The sequence below is a fragment of the Corapipo altera genome, unplaced genomic scaffold, assembly GCF_003945725.1.
Source record: "Corapipo altera isolate COAL_440 unplaced genomic scaffold, ASM394572v1 45, whole genome shotgun sequence".
NCBI classification, from domain to species: domain Eukaryota; kingdom Metazoa; phylum Chordata; class Aves; order Passeriformes; family Pipridae; genus Corapipo; species Corapipo altera.
Genome location: NW_020884877.1, coordinates 14,005,353 through 14,028,897, shown reverse-complemented (window position 1 = coordinate 14,028,897; position 23,545 = coordinate 14,005,353). Strand labels below are relative to the sequence as shown.

The 23,545-nt window shown below is 37.9% G+C and overlaps 1 protein-coding gene across 2 annotated transcripts in view; it reads left to right on the top strand.

The window, feature by feature from the left end:
- Positions 1-23,545, top strand: part of METAP1D (methionyl aminopeptidase type 1D, mitochondrial) — a 46,313-nt gene that overhangs the window by 5,762 nt on the left and 17,006 nt on the right. The window contains exons 1-3 of one of the 2 annotated variants that reach the window (XM_027637079.1): positions 15,786-15,862; positions 19,086-19,252; positions 21,566-21,715. Coding sequence is in view for 1 of the 2 variants with exons in the window: in XM_027637078.1 (XP_027492879.1) it covers positions 19,086-19,252; positions 21,566-21,715 (317 nt within the window). In the remaining variant the exon portion in view is untranslated. Of the gene's footprint in view, positions 1-15,785; positions 15,863-19,085; positions 19,253-21,565; positions 21,716-23,545 lie in introns of those variants that run through there. The other variant, XM_027637078.1, reaches the window with a different exon arrangement.

Sequence of the window (23,545 nt, the reverse complement as noted above, 5' to 3'; positions counted from 1 at the left end):
TTAAAATTTTATTTGAAAATATTTTGAGGTAATGAAGTGGGAGGGGGAGTGGGTTACAGGGCAATTGCTTTCCTTTTTTTTAAGTTTTATCTATTCAAGCCATGTGTATTTGTCACAGTGGGTTTTTTTTTCCTAAGTATTTCTATTTAAAATCAGTGTTTATTAAAATACACTTGTGTACCCAGCCTGACTTTCATATTATATATGTGAAAAAACGAGGGAATGTATACAAGGAGCAGTCTGTACATTGTATGCTCTCTACCTTACAGTTATTGCATCCTGTAGAAAGAGGCTGTTTGGCTACAGCCTTGTTTTAATTTCATTTTTCAGTTTTCAGTTACACATTTCTGGAGTCTCCCTGACCACTGCTGTTACCTGATGGCGCCTATATTTCATCAAGTTTAGACAAGCAGTCTACCTGGACTTAGGCCCAGAGGAGCTGCTGTAACTGATGAACATGATCCCCTCTGCCCGGGAATTCAAGACATAAAACCACGATTCCCAAGGGAATTGAAAGAAAACTGTGTTCAGACCTCGCCTCTTGCTTTTTTTATTTTCTTTGTTGTTTTTATGTAGTGTTGCCTTGTCCTGATGGGTAGCATACCTTACCCCAAGTGAAATCTAGTATTAGTTTGTTGATGATTAGAAGAAAAGATTCTTTTTAACCTAGACTGAAAACAAAAGCAACAAAGAATAGTAGAGCACAAGCAGAGACAGAAGTTGCTGTAATATGTCTTGATTACTGCTTACAAATAAAGTGACGAGTTATTAAACAAAATAACAAAAAATGTTGCAGCATTAGTGTTACCATGTTGGTGGTTTTTTACTGCATCATCACTTTTAGGCTTCCAGAGTTTATTGGATACAATTGTGTATTTTAATTTTGTTCTTGCATGTTGCTCTCAAATCTGTTTCATTCTGACGGAAAAACTGCATTATATAAAGATTGTATATTATTTTAGCTGTAGAATATTATTGTGGTGGATTTTTTTAGGTAGAAAATGGGTTTAGAATTTTTCTTATGATTGCAGAATGAATATTAGTGTTCAATGTAATGAAATTTAATTGTATTTCCTGTATGTTTTAATTTTAGTTTGCTCTTATATACCTTTATTTTCATCGAGAGTTGTAAACTTGACGTATTTTTTTAAAAAGCGTGGTGTTGGCAGTCAGACACAAGCCCACTTTAAATCAATGAAATAATTAGCCTAAAATTCTTCTAATGTGGGGGACTTTTAGTTTCTGCTTAACAATCAGGAGTTGTTTCTTCATATTGTTTTGGATTATGTGACCTTGTTCATTTTTTTCTTTACAAGTTTAAAAAATGTAGATGGGGAAGAGTAATTAAAAGCTACTTTCTTCCTTGTTCTAGCTTTTATATCCAGGTCAATTGGGCAGGCTGGCAGAACTCTTTTAGCTACATACATCTTTGCGTTTCATTTGTCTTTTACTGCTTGTGTTTGCTTAACTAACCTGTTATGCCATTACTGTAAGGAGACTTTTTTATTTTGATATCTTAAGAAAAAGTGTTTTTTTGTTTTTCTATTATTGTAACAGTTTGTTTTGTTTTTTAAACATGAGCTGTTTATCCAGGGAGGAGCTACAGTGGCTGGAGAGCTTGTGTAGCTCTGAGTTCATGAATGTGAAGACAGAACAGATAAGGATTCTCAGATTTATTTATAAATCTAGTGACTAATAAACATCTGAAATAAAGATGGTGTTACTAAAAATTCATTATTCTTTTTCCCTGTGTAAGGGAATATAAGGTCTACTGTAGCACAGTACAGGTATTGTTCACACCTTCTGGGTTTCTTGTCTGCTCTAGGTTTGACATTCCTGGTATTTCTGAAGTTGTTTTTTTTTTAAAGTCATTAAAAAAAATCATATCAGATATTTTTAAACCTCAAAAAGTGGAATCATGCAGTGTAATCACATTAAGATTTTTTTTTCCAGCCACCAGCAAGGGAGAGAGTTACTGTTCTTGATAGACAAAAATTCGTTACAAGTTTTCGATAGTTCGAGAACACTGGAGGAGTGAAGCTGTTTTCTTGAATCATGGTGGTAATCGGAGGCTTTCGGGGTTGTGTTGCCTGAATTGTAGGAATCTCCTGCACTGGAGTCTGTGCAGCAGTTAGAAATAAATAGGGAGAGAGGCAAAGGCTTTTGCCAGCGCAGTGGCTTTCTCATCTCACTGCTTGGTGGGGAATCGGTTTGAGAACCGATGTTGTGGGGCTCACTTTGGCATCTCATGGACTTCCCGCTTCCTGGGGTTGGTGATTCTGGAGAGAGCTAGCAGTCCTTGGGAATTTAGCAGCTTTGGAAAAGGGAGGCTCTCCAGCTAGCTTGCCACTGTCCTTGCAGTAAAACAGGTCCTCCTACAGCTGTGTGGCTGAAGAGAACCTACGATCTTAGCACAGGGTGGGGCTCAGGTCCTTCATGGGCTTAGGAGGCAGGAGCTAGGGATGTTTGGGACTGGTAGTGTGCATGGCTTTGGATAAGTCGTTGAACTTTCTGTGTCTTTCTCCACCTATAATGCAGATATTCACCTACCTTGCAGGTGCATTGGTTGAAATTAATGAGTTGTTTGTAAAGCACTTTGAAGATGAAAAGCACTATAAAAATGCTAAGTATTATTATGTATGAGCTCTTGAGTGCATAATGGGTGTTTGCCTGCCAGTATTTAAAGCAATTTATAATACACTAAGTATGAAAGGCACTGTATGAAGTCAAGTTCTAGTCTCCATTTAAGAAAAGTCACTCATATTTTGTGTTAAGCAGTTCAGGTCACAACACTTTCCTTTGGTGTTATCTAGAGTGAAAACAAACTCCTAAAGATTTTTTAAAAGGAACTGTTTCAAAACATTAAAATCATGTTTTATAATAAGGATCTTTTTCTCAGTTGCTTGTTTCTTACCCCCTTTATATGACTTAAACTTTGACTGCCAAATTCCCAGATTTTCTGCCTTTTTCTGTTTTGCCAAATTCTTCTTCTGAGCCTTACACCTTTAAACTGCTGTAAGTTTTCTCTCCCCAGCCTTTACATCTGTCTCTGCACTTGCCATCAAAGCTCATGTTCTTTGCACCACTTCTGCTCAGTGGCCCTTGCCACACTGCACAGATTTCCTTAGCCCTTCATCTACCCATCCCTCACTTTGGGGCTTCCCCTGCACTCCTGCCCTGAGGAATCCCCTGCCCCAGGTGCTCGCTGCCAGTCAGTGCTGCACGGTGTGGTGCTCTTCTTCAGGATGCTTCTCCAATAAATGTCAGAGTGAATTGCCTGTCAGACAGGCAAAAACACCCACAAAAGGGGCAAAGCTGCTCTGTGCTTGAGAGCAGACCTGCTTGTCTGAGGCCTGTTGGTTCGCTGTTCTTCGAGGCTTTTGAGCATAGGTTTTTCTAAGCATCCTCCAGTGGCAATGTGGGCTACCATGCAGGAAACCAAAACAAACTGATAATGAACTTGCTTTCTAAATAAAAGTCTTGCTATCAAATTCCCAGGTTTTGTCAAATCATAAATTGAAAACAACTACATATTGTTTGTTATGTATCAGCACCATGTAGTCTATCCAGCTTGGATAATTAAATATTCACTTTAGCCTCAATCTTGGTTTGCTGCATTGGGTTAGAAATGTGACAGAAAACAAATACCCCATCTTTAATAGATTCACACTCCTATATAATTACTGAAGCACAGTCTCCTTCACGTTATCAGGTGTGTTGTGTACCCAGAATAGTGCATGTTTTAATTGTAGGAGTAAAATGTGAGAGAATATGCATGAAAATTTGTATACCACAGGGGAAGGTCTTGTAGTTTATTGGATGCAATTCAGACAGGAAAATATTGTATGTGGCTGTGTTTAGTCTTATAGAAAGTGTCAGAATTCTCTATTTTGTCATGTCTATTACATTGTATTGCTATGTTTTTTAAAGGATTTAGGAGAAATGAACTGTTCATTGGCGAAGGGCTTTATCCATATGAGAACTGGCTTTTCCTTGGTGGACAAAGGAAGTTTGAATTATTTTTTTTTTTTTAATTCCCTCAAGATACTTCATATTGAAAACATTATTTGAGTAGAGAATGCTGAAAATGTTTTATGACATAGAAACAAAGTATGGAAAATTTGTTTGTTCTCCTTTTAGAGATCTTGTCCTTTCCAAATCAGTAGCTGTCTTTCCCTATACTTCTTAATTCCTGAAGAAAAAGAAAAATGTTGGAAACCAAGTGTTCAGCAAACTGCCCTGCTGCATGGAAGCCTTAGAAAGGAGAATAAAGGCTCCTCAAAGCTCCTTGGAGGTCTTTTGGCAAACATGCTCTGTAGCGTGCAGCCTGAGAAAACTATCATGAGTGTTTTTGAAAGTTGCACTATTCTCTTTTGAATTTAGATTATAAATAACCACCCACTCTAACCAGCTGTATGAAGTCTCCAGCTTTCACATTTTAAAGGTGTTACTTCCAGGTATTCATTGTTAAAACCTGTTTAAAGCTATGTTTCAGTTTTAGATGAAGCTCCTTTTGCACCATTGCAGTAATAAACGCAATCTGAATTTGTACATTAATACTTACAGCATATCAGATGCTCTCTGAAGAAATGCATACACTTCTCAGACTGTTTCATGTTTTCTTGTACATAAATTAGGTCCTACCCTATCTATTTTTTTAAAATTATGAAAGTCAACAGATGTGGCGTAACATTGATAGAAAAAGGCAAAGAAATTGTTTGTTTCTAACATAAATTCCAGCTGTTTAGTCTCAGATTTTCTGATAGAGACAGGTGAAGATGGAGTTGGACAAAAGCATCAATGAGCTCCTAGCTTCCTTCCATGTAAAATGGAGACGCTTTGTGTAATAAATACTGCAGTCACTGCAGATCTGCTTATGTGCTTCTTGAGTTCTCAGCTCTTGAGTATGCTTGTAAACTCATCTGGAGTTGTTGAGTTGAGGTCCTTCAGCACTGGACAAAGTGGATAGTCATCTTGCAAAGACATCCTGGTTTGACACTGAGAGGAGGTGTTGCCCATAGTGTTTTGTGCAGATCTGAGCATCAAGTCACATTTGTGCATCGTGGATGAATCACTAAGTGGTGACAAGGGTTAATGTCATTGCCATGTGCTTTCTGAACTAACACCTGTGAGGTGGCTAGGCAGGTCTCACCTTTCCAACCTATTTCTGGTTGTTCTGCACTGATTATTAACATACTTCCTGTGAGTCATGGCAAAAATGGGTGTTCTTTAAAGAAATAAATAAAGTAGTGGGACTTGTCTGGGTTTATAAAGATTTATTTATGCTCTGACACACTCTACTAAATCAGCAGAGGCTCAGCTCGTGCGAAGATTTCACTTCTAGGAAAGCTTAAATCAGTTCCTCAAAAAGATCGAGTTGTACTAGGAAAGATTGTTTTGCTGTTATAGCTCTGTCTCAGCAGCTTTCTTAGTAGTATCATCATATTGTTGAAGAGTTTTGGGTTCTAGAATACTCTCCTTAACTAATACATGTTTTCTTGCCAAAATTTAATTTCAGAGCAACTCAAAGCTTGCAGAAGTGGCTGTTTCTAAAACCTACTTGATAAAGACAGTCTTGGTTTTGTTCATTTGGAGTCTGTTTTGTCTTTTGTAAAAGCTGCTTCACAAAATCAGGTATGGACTGAAATAGTTGCTGGATAAACTTTGGCAAGTTTTGCTGCAACAGTACCCCCAGCTATGGGGACTAGATGGAGGTTGCAAATGGTGGGATGTTGGCAGCTGAAGTTCAGCCATATGAAAATAAACTGCTGGGATAAAGGCACTGGTTCTCTTCTGTCCACTGTGGTGTGACGTGGTGATTCCCTACCAACCACTGCATGGCAAAGGCACAGGCAAGTCACCTCTGATGGCTGTGCCTTTGCCAAGGGAGCAGCCACGTCAGAATCAACTTTGCTGTAGCTATTTGCTTACTGAATGCAAATCAGGGGCCTTGACGTTTATGAAGTTGTGGCCAGGGCTGTAAAATTCAAATTCACAGTCACATCACTTTTCAGTAGGCCTTGCAAGTGGATTGAAATAGACTTCACATTTTCTGTGATAAAATTATACAACAGGATTCTTATTATGTAATTGACTGAATCCACTGATTTGGAGATGACTTTAGAGTCAAAAGGATTTGAGACCTCCTCCTGTACATGACTCAGCTATGATTTTGTAAGGACTTGTAACTTCTGTGATCACATCTTTCATATATTTTAGCGCCAAAGCTGGTCAGAATTTAATCAGGCGTTGAACCAAGGTTTTTTAAGAGTCAGACCAAAGATACGAAGTCAAACACAGAAGTTACCTGGTTGTGTGGCTGGGCTTCTGCAGAACATTGTGGAAGCACCAGCTCTGTCCAGCTCTATTTTATAATTCTCAGAATAATTTATAGTGCGTCGTGAATCATACCTGGGTAGAGGTTTAATGAACAACTTCACCGACTTGATTTTTTAATTAGAAAAATAATCACAAGTAAAATTGAGACATTGATGTTTCCATATGCAGGTCCGCAGGTTTGGTCACTGTCACTATGGGTGACTTTCAGCACATTTACCAGGGGCTGCCAGAATCACTGCCCTTTCTTAATAACACTGATGTGTACTTCTTGCCACATGCATGACTTTGACACTAGCCTATTTTTTTTTTTTTTTTCAGTCCTCCCCATGAGGAATGCACTGTGTGCCCATACCTTGTGTGACACACAGACAGCTATGCACCCTTCTCTTCCAGTCAGGTTAAATTTTACTTAGAGTAAAAAAAAGCCCATTTTTTATCAAATTGAATAGAAAATCTTAGGAAAATTTTTTCTTTTTATGTAATGAATGTCTTTACAAATTTTGTCTCTTGTGTCAGTTCTGCCTCTCGAGCTCTTTCTATCTAACTGAAGCACCAAATAAATAAATACATACTTGAGACATGTTCTGATTGGAACTTTTTCTCACTTGCAAGCAGCTGGTTCCTGCCAGAGCAACTGGGAGATCCAGCTGTGGATCCAGGTTGTGGGTTGCTGCCCACACCAATCTGTCTCTGCAGTGTACAATACTATTGCAAGTCTGTTTATTTAAACCACAAACCTGTAACAATAACAATGAAAGAGAGTTGAGGTGGATGTTTGACAAATCATGCAAGACAATCTAAAAGTTCTGAGTTGAGTTTGCAAATTAGTAATTGATTTAAGTGGATCTCCTCATAGAGAATTTCACAGATTACTGCCCAGCTTTGCAAAGAAGCTGTGCTTGCTCTGAAGAAGTACCTGTTATATTAAGATGGTTAGATAATCTTGTGAAAGCAAAACATTTATTTCTTCTAATAGATTTACTATCTGTGCAGAAAAGAGCTATGTAAACCCTTTTCAGTCTAGAAAAAGGAATGGGAGACCTGATGTCTTGCAAAGACCCCTTGCTTACTGTATCTATCTTAGAAAATCAGACAGTGGAATAGTCCAGTAAACTGTACAAAGTGAGTGAATAGCCTGATGAAGATAGTTTAGAAATGAAGTTTTTTTGGTGGGTTGTGTTTTTTTTTAAGTTGGCCTGTGTGGGGAGTGGCTGTCATGGGCCTTGCCATACCCATCCTTGGAGCACTGTCTGCAGTAAGCAGCTATTATGTGGGTGACTGATACCTGTACAGTGTGCATCAGGAGGAGTGACAGGGAGCAAGATCAAGATCTGGAGGTGAGAGACACTGCCTAAAGTACAACTGGACTGCACGATCTTCTCTCTAGGAATTAAGTAGCTGCTGTAATTTGTGATTTCTTGTTTTTATTTTAATGAGTGCTTCTTGCATTTCCTCCAGGAAATCTCCCTTAGTAACAGCTGGGGTGTTGACCATGGGGTGTGGGGCAGTGGAGAGAACCAGAGGTCCTTCCTTACCTCTCAGGACTCCCAGCTAACTCTTGGGATCTCGATGTGATGTTTTCTCATTGAAAAGCAAAGGACCAGATGGGCAGGGCTGGAGCCAGTCCCAAAGATGTGCTTTAGAAGCTTGCAGATGTTGAATGTCAGTTGTCTTAACTCCTCCTGATGTACGTCCTGTGGGACAAGGCAGGGCAAATGATGTGCCAGATATTGACCTGCACGTGGATTGTCACACAATGAAACATGCTGACCTCTCCTCCATGTTCCTGACAGCTAGGGAAGGTCATGGCAAAGACTGAACCTTATTCATCATAGTGGTGGTAGTTGTTTAGTAAATTAACCACCAGGTCAGTGCCCACGGATGCCTTAACTCTGCACTGATGAGTTACTGCATCCAGTTAAGGTGCCTGCTATACCCAGTTGTTCATTAGATACTGGTGAAACACTTGTCCAGGGCATGAGTGTTGCACATTAAGTCTTATGAGGTCCAAATAGTTGGAAAGCTCCTACTTTGCCATATGTTGGTTAGTTTACTTTAAAAGCTGAAGCACAGTTCCTATCCCACTTCATTTACATGAGTGGATTGGAAGAGAAAACGTGAAGGCTGTCAGAGAAAGGCAGTGGCCAGTACCCAAGCCGTATTATTGGTTTTCATATCTCAAAGTGAGTAATTTGGGATTGTGTTGGCAAATAAGTGGCGGCAAGGGAGTGGCCAGTATAGTTTCTGGAGAAGAGATGTTATGTGTGCTGCTATTACTGATACTGTTTAACAAATAAGAGCTACTTTCAGTGGTAACCAAGACCAGTTTCAAGAGTTTAAGTTTGTTATTAGAAAACAGACTGAAATATGTATTGCTGTGTTGATATTATTGTGATATAAGGATGGATACAGAGGGCGGTCACTGTTAAAGTTTAACCATCCGTCACTGGATGTCCAGCAGTGATCAGGGAGGAGGTAAGGATTCCTACCACCACACTACCTGTTGTCTCACAGCTCATGCATCCCATCTCCAAGAAGCTCAGACCTCCCCTGTGACGTCCAACAGGATCTGCTCCATGGTATAAACAATGTGGGGTTTCCCAGGCAAGCTCTGTCAACCCTGTTACCCCATAACACAATCAAATGTGTCATCTCTGCCTTTACAGAAATTTTGTGCTTTGGTGTTTGAGGCAATTTTGATGGCTTCCAGGTTTTTTTTATCTTAATAGTATATTTTTTGAATAAATGAGTCTGAATGTTTGGTACACAACCATCCTGTTACTTTCTACCTGTTTTACGCTTATGTTCTTTCCCTTTAGCATTTATTAGAACAGCTTCCCTTTCTACAGAAGCGATGTGTTATTTATAAACTGCCATTTTATTTGCAATATGCCATATATGAAATGGGCCATAGATGGTAGTTACATGGCTTGAGAATAGAACCCTTAATTTTGATGTGTTTTATAAACAATTGGCAATAAATGGCCTCATCCTGTGTCCTTTGACTTTAGTGGGAGTTTTCCGACAAGCGTATTTACACAGGAACAACCAGGCTGCCAGAGCAGCGTCAGCGGGCAGCACGCCTTTGCATTCAGCACAGTTGTGTGTCCCCGTGCCAAGAATGAATTTTGCTGATTCAAATTTGCTCAGTTTGTCAACACACAGCTCCCATTGAACTTCGCAGGACGAGAATCATTCTTGGCACGGGGCCGTGGCAGCCCAGGGAGCGCTGCCCGCTGCCGCCACCGGCTGTGGCGGGAGCTGCGCACTGGCAAGAGAGCAGCACCTTGGCTCCCCAGTTTCCGAGGCTCCTGTCTCCTGTTGCGTGTGTTTGCTGTTGTGGGAGTAGTGGGAAGAGTCAGTGATAAAAAGAGATCTCCTAGGTTAGTTTTCAAGGCTTTTTTTTTTTCTTGTGTGTGGCTGTCTGGATGATTAATGTGAATAGGAAAATACCGTTGACCCATTTAGATCATGTTAGACAACATCCATTGCTCATCTACATAATGAAATACACACTGAACATTATGGCCTAGGTATAAGAGCCAGTAAACTACAAAAATAATATTTTACTCATTTAGATTATGTAGTAAAATATAGGACATTAGTACTAATCATAGTATTAAATTTTAAGCTATGCAAATTGTAATTGTCAGTGAAAAAGAACTATAAGTTGAAAGGCTATTAGCATTTCAGCTTTAACTGTTAATTTGAGTAATTTTTTTTTGCTAGTGTGCAGCAGTAGAAAAGTCTATGTGCAAAACATTTAATAGTAAGTGCAGAAGTGTTTGTTTTATACTGTTATTTAATTTCAGTCATTAGAGATGTTAGAAAATAATTTGCAATATTAAAATATATTAACATTTTATATTACAGAGAGTAAATTGCAATCTTTACTTGGGTAAAATCAGCTATAGAAGGCAAATTATTAGTAACCAAAAGACAAAATAATTTTAAGCATTTATTTAAGTACCAAAGCAAATAGTGAAGCCTTTAAAAGTATGGATTTTGTCAAATAGAAACATAATTGTCAGCATTTTCAACTAAATACAAATTTTAAAGTACTGAATTTAGGCTGACAGGTTTCTATGGTTACCTACCTTTCCAGTAGTTTGGTAAATCAGCCTGTGAGTCACTAGTAATTATTTGGTTTTTTGTTTGTTATAGTTGTAATTCTGTGTTCAGTTTGAATCTAATACAGTTCACACCACATGCTTTGGTTTATGTATATTTTAGTGTGTATGATTGACAGTGATTGAGCATTTCTTATGGAGTGCTTGGTTTTTTTGTCATAAGTGATGTATGTTGGTACTTCTGAAAATGTAAACAACTTCTTCCTGTATCACTGTTTGATAAACAGGGACTTTTATGCTAAGAAAGAGGTCTTTGTAAATGTTAAGCATGAAGATAAGTGAAAGGTATTTTAAAGATGTTTAAAACAGGTTCCAAACATTATACCCTACTCTTCCAAGTTTGAACCATAATTCTATCATTATAATTCATTCAGTGACCCAAATGTCACATATTTATGAATAAGCTTCCAAGTTACGCATTAATAGCACATACTAATGACTGACAGGTTTAAAAATAAATGTTTTAATCAGGATACTACAAGTTATCTGTGTTGAGCGCTTGATTGGAACGTCTTCCTGGTGCAGAGCATCTTCTTAAAAAAAATAAAAAAAAAGGTGCTTATTTCCACCACCACCACAGTAGTTTAGTAGAAACAACTGTAAACTCTTACACCTCTCTGCTCATATATCTGAATTACAGGATGTAATTCCCTAACCTTAACACTTGTCAGTCTAGCGAAGGACACATACGTGTTTTCTCAGTAAAGGCTTGACTGTCCTAACATGACTTGTGTTTTCATGTGAAAATAGGACAATACAAGTCATTAACAACTTTTAACACAAATCAAAAAACACTGCTAGCTGTCACTTTTACCAAATGAGTAGTAATATAATCTTAATTAGTTAACCCATTCATCCCAAACTTGCTAACCATGTGCACTTTTTTTTTTTAATTTTGGTATAAGACTGGTTTATGATTCAGAAATCGCCTTGTGTCCTTAAAGATTTGGCTGCAGGTGTATTGAAAATACTTACTGCAAGGATTCTTATACTTTGTGCAGGAAAAAGACTGACTGCCCATCCTCTTACAGTGTCTCAAGCTACGTAGAAAATCCTGATACAATGTTCAGGTGCGTTCCTAAATTTTCTGTGCAAAGATTACTCTTATTTCAGCAGTGTTGCTCACCCACTGAAAGGGTTTCTGTGGGAAGTGGTTTTTTGTTGTGATCCAGACATATTTTTCCATTTCAAGTGGAAATTTAAGAGGTTAAAATAGGATTTATTTTTAACATTTAATATTGATTCAGGCATGTATGTAGGACATAAACATGCCAGTTGAAAAACAGTTGTTTCGCAGAGCACCTGAAAAGATTTTATCCCAGTAGGATTCAATGAATGTTAAAGCTGTGGGTGGGTGCATATAAACAACAAGATTTGGTATTGTGCTGTGTGTGAGGACTATTTGAATAGCTTATTATTTTAATCTGAAACTGATATTTCTTTAAACTGCATAACTTGTTACAATAATTGTTACTTCCCTAAAAAATCGAAATCATTAATACAGTAAGCAATCTTTCAAGCAAAAGTAATTTCTCTGATCTTTTAAAAAACCTAGGGATAAATAGAAAGTGATTGAAAAATGTATTTAAATATGCAAGCCTGAACAGTTATGTTTCTCATTCTAATTTATTCACTTTATGATAAATTAATTTACTCAATATAGGAATGCAGTAACATAAGAGGAATGTTTCTCCTGCTAGTCACAGAAGTTGATACTTGCCAGATGCTGTGATCTGGAGCTTAAATTCCCTTGATATTAACTGTGATTGAAACTCTTAATATTACTTTGTCCAGCTTTTGTACTGGACTTGTTCCATTTTACTGTAATACTGCTTTAGTCAACACTGTCTTTTTATTTTCTACTAGTGTTATTTTATCAGAGAGAGAAAATATAGTAGAAATAGCACTAGCATGTAAGGCTCTATTGGAAAACTGCAATACCCTGTTCTCAGAGTTAAGCTTGTACAGCCTGATCCTGTTTTCTGTAAGACAACTCATTTTCTGTGGTATATTAATGAATATCATTCAGATATAGTTAGATTGTACTTTTCATTCTTTAAATCCTATAATACGATGGGGAAGTAATGTTTAATGATACCAGAATTTTACTCAGTTATTTCTTATACTGCCTTGGTGTGACTGTGTGTGTGTGTGTGTATATATATCCATCCATCCGTCCATCCATATATATATCTATAAATATATACAGAACTGCTTAATTGGTCAAAGGAGGTTTTAATGATATAATATTAATTTTTCCTTTACTTCTTGTTTGTTAAAGTTGCACTGTTGGTTGCTGCTGATAAAAGGTGGCACCGAGCCAGCTTCCTGAAGGAGCTATGAGGAGGGTCATGGCTTGTCATGACCTGGGCACTGGTACTTGAATGTTGTTATTATTGGGATGAAGTACCCTTAGGCTGCCATCCTTCCTGTAAATAGAAGAGGTTCTGATTCTCGGTGGTTTCCCAGTTTACCAACTTGTAGAACAGCTATTTTGTTGGCCCTAAGTTTGACTGAATAATGAATTAGAAGCACGGAACTATTCCAGAAGGCACAGATTCATCATTTTAGTCTGTTAGTCTAGACTAAATCATAATAAGTAAAGAATCTGTTTCCATATAGTTTATAAATTTACTCCAAATTTAAAACCGGATTTGTATTGGGATACAGCAAAACAAATTGCCCAGTTCCACTCTGCATGAAGGGCAGAATTGTAATTAGCAGGGAGCATATCTGAGGGCCAAAACTGACTTTTTTCAGTGACACAGAGGAATCCCAGTGATGTCGGCAGAGGGGCTGATTCTGCTCCCTGGGAGTCTGTCGGCATTTGACTGTTCCTTTGCTTTATTGCCTCTTAGGAGGGTAACAAGAACAGCAATTCTGTTAGTGCCTTTGTTAAATAAACAAATTGTCATTAATTTCCAGATAATTTAAATAATTAAATAAAACAATCCCAATTAGAATATAATGTTTGCAAGATAGTGGCCTATGTTTCAGTTTATCAGAGCATAAAGTTTATCAGTCATAAGCATGCTGTTGTTGATGTTTTCACCAATGTGTTGCTGTTGTAACTGAAGTCACATCTATCCTGATGAATATTTCATTTCCCCAATCATGCTATTAAAAACAGAGTGGTTTTACCCTTTCATTTCTGTTTTCTCTTCTCCAGTACCATCATGACAGCTGTGACTGTGTCCTGTTTACAAATTGCTGCTAGTCACATTTTCAGTAGTCCTTACGGGTTTTGCTTTCCCCTAATGCGTCCAATTAGGAGGAAATATTTCTCACGAGCATGGACTTGCTCTTCTTCTTGTAATGGCATAGTTCTGCAATCCAGGAAACAGTGCTGCATGGTGTCCATGTCCACGATTTCCTGATGTGGGAAAAACGTGTGGAAAGCATCTGGAGAGGAGGAGACCCCCTTTACCAGCTTGTTTCCTGTAAGCGAAATTGGAAGACCTTGTCTGTGCAAATAGATTTCAAAATAGAGTCTGCCCTTTGACTGTCTCCATAATTACACAGCGCTCTCTGTATTTTATTTGGCTGCCAGAGCAGTTAACCCCTGGAAGTAAGGGGCTGATGATGGCGTGACCAGCACGGGTATGCAGACATGACCATGTGAATACACTCTTGTTTGGAGAAGCCTGTTGTTAAGACCTTGTTACAATATACTTTTACCAAATTTGAAAATTATTATGTGTTGGATTATGTTGATTAAGATACGTTATATCCTTAGTGCACAGAAAATGTGGAGGTATTAGTTGCAAGAAAGGAAAAAAAAGAGAAGCAAAAAAAAAGTTCTTTTATGGCTTTGATGTAATCAACATCTGTCAACAGAATGAATTTGCTTTTGTTTAATTTCAAGGGCTCTTGTCCTTCTACTTTGCCCAATCAGTTTCAACTTCTGCCTCAGGCATTTCCCTGTGTTGTTCTTGGGTTTTTTCCTTTTTTTTTTTTTTTTTTTTTTTTTTTTTTAGCAAATGCACAGGTTATTGCTTGTGAAATGTGAGCTGCTCTTCTGCTACACAGGTTACACAGAGCTGGAAAGAACCTTTAATCTTTCCCATCCTATTTTTGAAGCTTGGGCATACCTTTGCAACAGGGGGATTACAAAGTCAGTGTTTTATTAGACAGTTAGAATTACGATTACAAGTAAAGGTCTTTCAAACCACAGCCATTATTTTGGATTGAAAAATGGGAACATTTGGTAATTAGCAGTAAAAAGCCATATATTCTTACCTAGTTGCCTTGGCTGGATTCCACATATTGTTACCCATAATAATTTTTATACCTCACTTTAAACTTTTATTCCTCTGAGGTTTCAGCAAAATGAACATTTGCACAAGAAGATAAATTATGATAGAATATTAAAATTACTTGACAAGCCAAATTAAAGACCTCTAGTGTTTTACCCCCAAATGGGTATATGCTGTCTCCACAGTCATTCTTTTTTGCAGTTTTAAAAAAAGATTAAATCACATATTTTGAAAAGAGTTGTCAGAACAATGCTTTTGATATTATTAACTTTATCAAGAGCAAGTTGATTTTATTTCCTAAATGGTTTAGATGTTAATTCTTGTAGTCCTAAATAATTTTGGTACTGTGCTTCTCTTGATACTATGACTAAATTATTTTCAAATACATTAATTTATTTTTTGTCTCTTAAGATGTATCCTTGTATTTATTGTAGCTTAGAACTGTCATGAAGTTTATCCATTGGTAACGCTTTTGCTAATTGCTTGGAAAATTGAAATCTTTTATAAATAAATACCAAAAAAATGGTTACTAACAATCACATTTGATGAATCATGTAAATTAACAGTTTTTTTGCATGGCTACCCCATACCTCATTCATTGAAAACGTAGCTTGATAAATTGCTGTAACTGTTAAATAAGAAGCATTAGAAGAGGGCTTATATGAAAGTTCATTTCCAATATCTCCCATTAAAAATACTTCTTGACCAGAGGAAAATCATATTTAAATTACTAAAATCAACTTAATTAAGGGTCATTAATAGAGATACACATAAAAAACTCTCCACTCTATGAGTGAAATGGGAGCATTTCATTATATAGTGTAGCATGCATGAACAGATAACAATTAAAATAGCCCTAGAGTAAAAGGCTAATAAATATAGGGCACATTGTGCTGCGAAATCAGTCACTTAAAAATGCTCCCACCCATCATAATTTTGAATGCCGTATTCAGCCTCTCTGACTGACTCATTTAAACGGGAAAAAAAAAAAAAAGTAATTTCCACACAAGATAAATTCATCTGTAATTCACAAGAGCTCACAGTGCACATTTCTATCGTTAATACAAATAGAGGTCTGGAAGGTGTGCTGAGGAATCCGGCGGCTCCAGCAGGACGTGCGTGCACTGGGGTTGCACAGTGAGGTTCACTGCCGAGTCAGCGGAGCAGTTGTCAGTAATTTCTGTGCTTGCTGCATTGTATCTGCTGATGGGATTCAGTAGTGCTGGTGATAATTCTCCTCCCTGCAGCTGATAGTAAATATTCTGATACTCGTGGCAGGTGACGTAGCCTTTCTGTTGGGGCAGAGAATAAACACGTAAAGGGTCAACTTTGCATCCTGGCTGTGCTGGTCTGTTACCAGGCTGCCCGGCTGCACACTCCAGCTCTCTCCAGTGGCTGCAGTTTCTGCTGGAAGATGCATTAAGCCCATGTTTATGAACTGACTTACAGTAATTAATACACACAGAAAGCTTAACAAAAAGAATGTGCTCGAGCACCAGTGTTGCACCAAGGCACTGAGAAAAGCTTTGATGGTTGTAAGGGATGGGGTGGAGGGAATCTCTGAGCCAGACTTGGAGAATACAGACAGTTGTTCCTGTCTTGGGTGATTGATGATGTTGCTATATCGAATTAACTGTGAATATGGGAGCTTAAAAAAGAAAAGGAGCTGTGGAGGCATCAGAAGGCCTTCTTAAGGAAGGAAGTGTATGGATGGAGTCCAGATTTTCATTATAAACCAGTAACTTCATTATATTTTAATGCCGTTTTATTTAATTTTATTTTTACTTTGTAGGAGAATGTTTTCTCTTATAATTTTTTATATTTCTAGTAAAGGTTTAGTTGTCCTGTGTTTATAATTCCTGCGATATAATTTAGGAATTGTATTATACTATGGTGATATTTATTTGCATGTTGTATTTCATCTGTTCAACTAGTAGATATTTTTGTATGCATCTGGTTTATAATGAGTAGTTAGTAGAATAACAACAGGTTACAGTAGCTTATTATCCTGTTATTTTGTGACAACACTTACAGTGTATCTTTGGGAGAACAGAGGTAAAAATTTTATTCCAAATTAAAAGATATCCCTTCTGAATGTGGACTAGTCAACGGGCATGCACCCATGAATATGGTTTCATATATTTAAGAGTGTGTATTTGGGAGTGCATATTGTGAATAATTGACAAGCACACTTACACCTTTTCTCCCCTGATTAAATTTTGACACAGTAGAGAGGGTGCCTGGGGAGTGTGCCGGATGTCAAGGAGAGCATTTGAAATAGATGTTCACATATTGATGTCCACATGGACTTTAGTTGACCACATCAGTGATTGTGGGATTTCAATATATTTATAATACCCTTAGCTGTGGTAAGAGCAAGGTACTTCCACTGTGCTCTGTAAAAGAGGTACCTTAGCTTATGCTGGCAGAGTGAATTCTAGTTCTGACGACCCAAAAGTTGCTGCTTCAGCAGATTCTGTGCTTCCAGCTTCCAGAAATGAGTACAAACTAGCCAGGGAGTTTGTAGGATGCTTTGGGTTCTTTGGACACACTTACAGGTGCAGGTTAGGTGACTGTTTCTTTTTTTCTTGTTTGGGGTTTTTTTGTTAATTGGACAATGATTTTTTTTCCTTGTGAGGAGACCCCAGGACAGCAGTAGATTATGAGGCTGCTGATTAAATTCTAATTAATACACCACCAAAGGCATCCAGCTCGCTGTTAACTGGGCAGCTCCACTTCCTTGGGAGGCACTTTTGAAGCAGGCAACTTCCGCTGGGGTTGTTGGGTTATACTGAGAGCTTGATCTGAGCCTCACCCTTCAGCTCCACTTTGTTACTTATCAACAATTAAAAAAAACCAGTAAAAATTTGCTTGCCTTGAGTAAAAGTTTCTTCAACCTTTCAGAGACTGGTAACTAAATGTAGCACTAATCAGTGTGCAGAGAGACGATCAGGAACACTTCCAACATAAACCAGATGCAACTATTTCATTCAATCTGTGTTTTGGGGCTCCAAAACAGTGTGTAACTTGAATTTCCTGTGTGTCCTGAAATACTGTAAAAGGGCTGTCTATGAATGAGTGTGCATGTGGAAGGATAATTTCTGCATCTACACATGATAAATGCATCCAAAGGAAGGAAGGTACAATAAAATAAAAACATGCAATATATGCAAGAAACTCTTCTAAAAAAAATCATTTTAAGATAGTTACAAAAATGCAGTAGATTAATTTCTTAATTTCTCTGATATAAAAATGTTGAGTTACTTCTGTTTAAACAAAAACTTTTTACTGAAGAATAATTATTCATCTGGATTACTTGCCACAGGATTGCTCTTGTGTTTGTGTACATAATGACATTTTTCAGAAGCAGATCAACTATTATGTTAAACAGTGTTTCAGAAAAAAACCTCTGTTTTGATTGTAGAACATTTCAGTAATGGAAATATACTCTATGTGTAATTGTAGCGTAATTGGGCAGTGCCAATAATCCTTTTGAATTTCCCTGTTTTGATGCTAGCATAATTTTTAGAGGTATATTATTTTGATTTGATGTCTCTGAGAACCTTTGGGCCTCAATGCCCATTTTTCCCCCTTTTTCTTTTTTTTCTTCTTCTTTTTTGAGGGGGCAAAATATGTCATTGCCCAACAACTAAGTTGGAGCAATTAAACTGATGAACTGTCATCCCAAATTCTCATGTGAATTAAATGGAAATCTAATTAAAATATTCCAGATAAATTTCAGTTTTTAATCCCTTCAATTGTCTTCGGCCAAGATTAAAAATATTTCCTGAAGTTTGTTCTGTTGCCCAGCTAAGCAAGACAAAATGAACCCCATTCCTTGTGTCTTGAGCAGCAAGACAAAGAGCTACATTACTTTTGTTATGTTCAAATCTGTGACCAATTCTGCAAAAATACAGTCCAAAATATTATCTGAAATAACATTAAATCTTTTTTTTTTTCCTTCTCTTTTCTTACTCTTATCCCTTACTCACTGTTTTGCCAAGCTGCACTTTTGCCATTGCAGCTTCTGGCCATGAAAATTCTCCAAACAGGGGCCAGTCAGAGGATCACTCCTGTCTGTAAACTGTGGGGAATTTACCCACACTGCTTTTTAATGCATCAAACCAAAACAATCTGGTATTTTATAAACCTTCAAAGTATTGTTTGGGATCATCTTTTTGTCCTCATTTCTTCTTCTTGTTATTGCTCTTTCTATAACAGTACAATATTTGAACTACTCTTGGCGACTACTTGAGTTCTGTGCTTTGTTTTACATGATGCTCTTCTTTTTGCATACTTTCCATTTTGTAATGTGGAGGTAGAAAAAAACATTAACCATTTTTAACTTATCTTTTAACAGGTTCTGTGACTGGCTGCCACATAATCTTTTCTTCGATCAGTTGTAACTACCCGAACAGGCAGTCAAGCAATCAACAGCAAAGATGCTTCTTTTTTCAGGGACAGAGGAACACTGCTTATAGTATAGTTTGGCCAGCTGTGGTTTCTCCAGCTCACCAAGTTCCTAAGGTACTGCAATTTCTGTTATCTAATCTGTTAGTCAGTCAGTACAGAGTTTTCAGCTGTCTACCATGTTGGGGTATCTTGTTATTAGGGAGTTCAAACCTGGGGCTTGCTCAGTTATGGTAGTATAAACATGGAGTAATATCTGTCAGTACTTCTGGGTCCAAATTTTTGTTTTGGACAATTATAGACAGTCCTACCAGAAGTCAGTAGGAATCATTCATGATCATCTGAATCCTTTTCTGTATAAATCTTTAGCAAGATAATTATAAAAATGTTTATATTTTGCTGAAGGTTTTGTTATTTGATTATGTCAGATTTAAGAAGGGAATATACAATACCTGCTGGCAGCTGCCCTGCTACCCCACTGCACATTCTAAGCTTGAATTCTTTTTGCCTGAGTGTTTTCTTTCCTTGCAACATACTTTAATTTTTATTTACTTTAGAACCAAAAGGGACTTTTTCATGCAAATGCAAATTTAACATGTGTTCCACTTCTGGTTTCCTTTTTTTCTTTTCTTTTTTTTCCTTATTTAGTCACAGCATACAGATTAACCGTTTAGTGTCTTTCCTTTATCCAAAAGAAACCAAAGTACTCTTTCTAAACAGTGCTTTTAAGGATGTGCATTAGTACTTTTTTTAATTTTGCTTTTCATTTTATTATAGATCTGTTAGGCCAAATATAGAGTATTTCCATGGGCCAGAAATACTAAAAAGTTTTTAGATAGGAAAACAAATAAGAATGCTGGATGTAGAGGCTGTGGAAGCTCTGTATGCAGCAAGAATATAGGGTTACATGCTCTATATATTTTCAAAAGTTTAAAAGTCACAGAATTTACAAACTTTATTTTCTGTATTTAGATGCTTCTTTCGGGATAAAGAGGGAGAAATATATTGTCATAATGAAAAATTGGCTTCCCAGATCAGAGTTCTCAGACTGTCTAAAAGTCAGTCCATGTCTATGAACTCTGAAAACTTGAGGGCAAAGTTATTTTTTTATACAGGGTATGCCAGAAATCACTCTAAAATAACATGGTCTTTTTTAAGATATTGGTATGAAACTGTCCACGTAGACATTTGAATGTACACTGCTTTGGGCTTCTCCCTTAATAGACCATAGAGGTCAGTAGGGTCATGTCTCAGCAGTTACTGGGTAAATGCCCTCCAAGAGCAAAGCGAGGGTGGTGCTGTCTATGGAGTTGCTAATCCAGCAAATGGTGGGTTGTTTTGGTTTTTTTTTCTAAATTGAAGCCCAAACTACTGCAATAGGATGTTGTTAGGGTTGATATACCATTAATTTGAAAGAAATGGAAATCTGAAATTCTGTTGACATAAGTCCACTAAAGATAGTTTCACTTTTTATCAGATTAGAAATTAAATACCTGTAGGAGTAACAATAGTCTTCCTATTTGAAGTCCCAGTAGAGCTTACTAGTTGCCCCACTCTTCTGTACTCGTATACCCTGTAGTTGTATGGTTGTATTGAGTACAGCCTAAGTGCCTACTTTTTTTTCTACCTGCCAGCTTGAGTCTGTATTTTGTGAAGTCAAGAGCAAAGCTTGTCCTGTGGCCAGTGTGGCAGAAAATCAACCTGGCTGTTGTGGGCAAAGGGATTCTTCTTCTACAGTCAGCGAAACAGCCCAGGACTCTCTGAGAGAAAGTGCATTGCCATCTCTGTGTGGAAAAAAAAATGTTCTTGTGTGGAAAAAATGATGTTTAATACATTTTCCTTGACACAGTGAATCAGGATACCCTTGTGTAATATTGTAGATGGACGAGTTTTAGCATATGAACTAGATTAATAAGTAAAACCCTCTGAGTTAAAATAAGTTAAATCCTGAGGTTCTTAGTCAAAAAGCAATCTCATGCAAGTTAATAGAAGTTTTATCTGAATGAGAAACTAAGGATTTGATAGGTTTAAATTTTGAGCACCTCATTCTGTATGTTTGCCCTGTCACTTCCGGTGTTTAGGTGCCTTTTGTAGAAAATGTCCTTCTTTGCAGAAGAAAATGAAGAGTTTTTAAGTCTTTGTCACAGTTTCATAACTTTAGACTGTGCTGGAAGTTGGCTGCAGTATCTGGGGTTTCAGCACTGGAAGGCTAACAGACTGTGTAAGTCAGTAGTAACAGGCAATGTTAAGTTCAAAAGGGCAGTGGAAGAAATTCTGAGGCAGCCTTGAGGGTTTGCCCTGATGGCTTAGGAAGGTCGATACTACGACAGAAAGGGCAAGCTGCCATGAAGCAGGAGGCAGTATCTGAGAAAATGATCCCATTGTCATGCTCGGTTTTCTGATCTTCATTTTCAATCCTTTTTCTCCAAGCACATAAAGAAGCCAGACTATGTGACGACAGGCATTGTACCAGACTGGGGAGACGACATAGAAATTAAGAATGAAGATCAGATTCAAGGGCTTCGTCAAGCTTGTCAGTTGGCCCGTCATGTCCTGCTTCTGGCTGGAAAGGGCTTAAAGGTAACAATTACGGAAGTCTCATAACAGGATGGTTGTCTTTTATGCTTTCACTTATTTGGGTTCTGTTCCTACCTTTTTTTTTTAAACTTTCCCATAATGTGCATTTTAAGTTTAACATGTTTAAGTTAGATCCTGAAAAAATAATAATTTATTAACTTTTGATTCAGTTCATTATATACCTGTTTAATTATTTCTGTATTTTGAACCTCTGTAGTACTTAGGGTGAGTTGCTGGCTCAGGTGTAATATCTCTGTGTCTATAGTCTTCCTCTGCATTGTCTTTTCTCCTCGAGAGTGATCCTGCGTGCGTTCTCAAAGGCATCAGCAGCGTTACAGATGGTGTGTCTCCAGGCCTCTCAATTGGAGGCCAGAGTAGACCAGTTATGTTGGTCAATATGGCCAAGGCTGAGATGTTGTTTCAAAGAATCGTGTCTTGCCACCTAAGGAGTCCTTCTGCTGTGCCTTTTGCAATCGGACATGTCTATCCCGTATTGGCCTTATTAGCCACCAGCGCGCTTGTAACAAATGTGGATAGAGCCTTCCTAAATCTTCGTTCGCGAAGCCTGGCCATGATAGTCTTCCTCTGTTTCAACTGTGCCAAATGATGTGAATTCCTCATAACACCCACACTGCATTTTTTCCTTTCATTTCGTGGCCCATCTTCCTCATATGTCATGCTTTCCAGCTCTGCATGTGTGCAAGCCCAATGGGCTGGTCCGCGTTCTCCATTCCTGTCCATCCTTCAGCCCCTTGCCGTCCTGCGGGATCTGGCACAACTCATAGAAATGCCACTGGAAAAAAACAGCTGCCAAATTCCACACAATTTTCCAGAGTGCATTGATAATAAAGCCTCATGGTTTCCAGAAATGTTTCTACAGTATGCTTTTTGGGATACCTCCCAAGTTAAAATGTACAGGGAGGAGCCTACTGCCAGGTTTTGCAGATGAAGAAGTGCTTTCTTAGCTCTGCCTTGGTATTTCATGTAATAGCATACTGGAGAGGGTGAAATGGGTTGAGTAGCTATGAGATGCAGAGATAGATGGGGACTGTAGGTCAATCCCATTGGCTTAAAAGGGGATTTTTCTTCCAGCTATCATCACTCTTTCCCAGAGGTTTAATTCTGGAGCTGGGATGGTCAATAATAAAACTGCCTGAAGCCTGTGCAATTATTTCCCAGTACAGTAAAACTTACTCATTTAAAGCTAAGGGCATGTACATGTTTCTGAAGGATCAAGGTACAACGTGGGTTTTGAATGACAGCAGTATTTCTCAAATACTCTTTAGTTGTCATGTGTAAATACAAATGTATGCAGTGTGGTGTAGCTTATGATACAGTTCATGGTATGTGCCAAATCATACATAATAGCAAAGTGCTACACTCACGTAATTAATGTTTTGGAGCAAGAAGGTGTATAAGATAAGAATTACATATCCAGGAGCTGTAGGTAGCTGGGAGGGAGGTGGCATTTGGAGTTGCAGTGCTGAGACCACTGCCCGGGTCAGTCACAGACTGGTGGTGACCTTTGTTTTACGCAAGTTTGTCCAAGACTCCCCTGACTGAGAGAATGCTCCAAAACCCTCCCTCATGGACAGTGAATGTCTTCTGGTTTCCAGTCTGATGATGCACATGGTCAGTTTATACCCATCTGGTCTTGTGCCAACACTGCTCTTTAATTTAAACAGCTTCCTGCCTTTCCTTGAGTCTTTCTCTTCACACAGGAATAGAACTGTGCACCAGACTAAACAAACCAAGCTCTTTTAGGCTATTCTCATAACATAAACTTTACATTCCTAATTTATCTGAAGAGTCCTATCCCTCCACCTGTTCCTG